Genomic DNA, 2,576 nt, shown 5'->3' on the forward strand with positions numbered 1-2,576 from the left:
CAGTGTCGAATAGTTGGAAATTCGCAAAGAATCAGTTACGTATATAGGTGCTAAATATGTCAAACCGTAGAGCCAAAGCATGCATTTTTAGCGCCACGTCGTGACCACCTGTAAATCTGTATTTTAATGTATGATTAACTATCTGTATATGCGTTGATTCATTAAATTACCCATTGAATTTTCCAATTTTGAAACTTAACAGCAAAAATTTAATAGATCTTATTAGTTAATAGCATGATTGTTTTTAAGTTTGTTTGTTTGGAATTAAGCACAAAGCTACACAATGGGCTATATGTGCTCTGCCCACCACGGGTATCGAAACCCGGTTTCTAAAGTTGTAAGTCCGCAAACATATCGCTCTGCCACTGGGAGGGGGGGGGAGTTAAGTATAATTTTTAGAAACATATTGTTGACTCTATTAACGTGAACTGCTGTTTTATTGCTTCTAATATATACCTATACTCTTATGAAAGTTCGCTTATGAAAGATAAAGCTTTGAGCTCAAACTTAGTTAATTTAACTTATAGATCAAATGATAATATAATTAGTTTATTTCATCAATGTAACAATAATTATTCTAAAACCATACATATATAGGTTGAGTGATGTATTAAGTTACATTAATGGAATTTGGGAATGGAACCCAGCCACTGGGGGTGCAAGCCAGCACAACTCGGTGCCGGTCCAAAGCTCGGATAAATGGGGATGGTTGGCGTCAGGAAGGGCACCCGGCCGAAAAACCCTGCCAAAACCAAAAAGAAAACAAATGACAGTTCATTTGAATGTAGCCTCGGATAATGCCAGGGCGTCCCCTGAATGCGACGCGCAGGGATCTCGCCTGACCCCTGTAAGAAGTGAGCGAGGGCTACCGCGTCAAGGATGAGCGCGGCCAAAGAAGTTAGTCCAAAATCTAAGAGTTGGAACGCTGAACGTAGGAAACATGACAGGAAGGGGTAGAGAGCTGGCAGACCTGATGGAGAGAAGAAAGGTGGCATGGTTGTGTGTGCAGGAGATGAAGTGGAGTGGGAACAAGTCGAGGAACATTGGTGCAGGGTGTAAGCTCATCTACAGCGGAGCAAACGCCCAAGGGCGGAACGGTGTAGGCATTGTACTGAACAGTAAGTGGAGGGAGGATTTGGTGAGCGTGGGAAGGAGGAGCGAAAGGATAATGAGTGTGAAGTTGAGAGTTGGAAGTACAGTTCTAAATGTGGTTTGCGCATACGCTCCACAAGTGGGATGTACTGAGGAAGAGAAGGAAGAGTTTTGGAGACATCTGGACGAAGAAATACAGTCGATACCGTAGGAGGAAAGAGTGTTTCTGGGAGGGGACTTGAATGGGCACATCTGAGCAGAAAGAGGGGTACTGCCCAGGGTACACGGTGGATGGGGTGTAGAAGGGAAAAACGGAGAAGGTGAGAGCATTATAGACTTTGCATTGGCAAACGAGATGGCAATAGTAAACACTTTCTTTAAAAAGACGCCTGACCAGTATATCACCTACAAAAGCGGAGCCAGAGAAAGTCAAATTGACTTCCTCCTGTGCAGAAGAAACCATCTTGGAGAGGTGAAAAATTGTAAGGTGATAAAGGGAGAAAGTGTTTCAGCTTAACACCGGCTTGTAGTACTGGATTGCGGAGTCAAAGGTGCCAAGAGAGGAAAACAGCGAGAAGTACCGAAAATCAAATGGTGGAAATTGGAGGAGGAACAACTAAAAGATCAGTTTAAAGAAAGAGTAATGAATGAGATAACACCTAAGGAGAATGCTAATGAATGGTGGAGAGAAAACAGTAACATCATCAGGCGCATAGGGGAGGAGCTCCTTGGTAAAACATCGGGTAGGGGCGCACCCCAAGATAAAGAATGGTGGTGGTGGAATGAGGAAGTGCAGGAGAAAGTAAAGAAAAAGAAAGAGGCGAAGAAAAAGTGGGATTCATCAGGCAGCGAGGAGGATGAGGAGGCAGCAAGAACGGCCAAGAAGGAAGCAAAGAAGGCAGTTGCACAGGCAAAAGTGAATGCAGTAAATGACATCTACGAAGAATTGGAAACACCGGTAGGAGTGAAAAAGATCTATAAGTTGGCGAAAAGGAGAAATAAAGCAAATAAAGACCTTGCACAAATAAAACAGATTAAAGATGAGGAAGGATGCGTACTAAGTGATGAGACAGAAATAAAGAATAGATGGAGGGTATATTTCGAAAAGCTTTTGAACGAGGAGAATGAAAGAAGGGTTTTCGGAGAGGGGGCAGCGAACGAGATGGATGCACCTGAAATTAGTAAGGAGGAGGTAAAGAGAGCCTTGAGGAGGATAAATAGGGGTAAGGCCACAGGACCAGTTGAAATGCCAGCAGAAGTGTGGAAATGTTTGGGAGATGACGGAGTCGAGGTGCTGTGGGATCTGTTGAGGAAGGTTTACGAGCAGGAGAAGATACCAGATGAGTGGAGAGATAGCGTGATCATACCAATATACAAAGAAAAGGGTGACATCCAAGACTGCGGGAACTATCGGGGTATTAAGTTGATGTCACACACAATGAAAATATGGGAAAGAGTAGTAGAAGGAAGGATAAGACAAGAAA

At 43.4% G+C, this 2,576-nt stretch overlaps 1 protein-coding gene across 1 annotated transcript in view; it reads left to right on the plus strand.

Annotated features, from left to right (window-relative positions):
• Positions 1 to 940: 940 nt before the first annotated feature.
• The window catches only part of LOC106459310, a 12,684-nt gene continuing 11,048 nt past the window's right edge, over positions 941 to 2,576 (plus strand). Inside the window, exons 1-2 of the mRNA XM_013918921.1 lie at positions 941 to 1,118; positions 1,623 to 2,507. Of these exons, the coding sequence (XP_013774375.1) occupies positions 941 to 1,118; positions 1,623 to 2,507 (1,063 nt within the window). The remainder of the gene's footprint in view (positions 1,119 to 1,622; positions 2,508 to 2,576) is intronic.

The sequence above is a fragment of the Limulus polyphemus genome, unplaced genomic scaffold (genome assembly GCF_000517525.1).
Source record: "Limulus polyphemus unplaced genomic scaffold, Limulus_polyphemus-2.1.2 Scaffold590, whole genome shotgun sequence".
Lineage (NCBI taxonomy): Eukaryota > Metazoa > Arthropoda > Merostomata > Xiphosura > Limulidae > Limulus > Limulus polyphemus.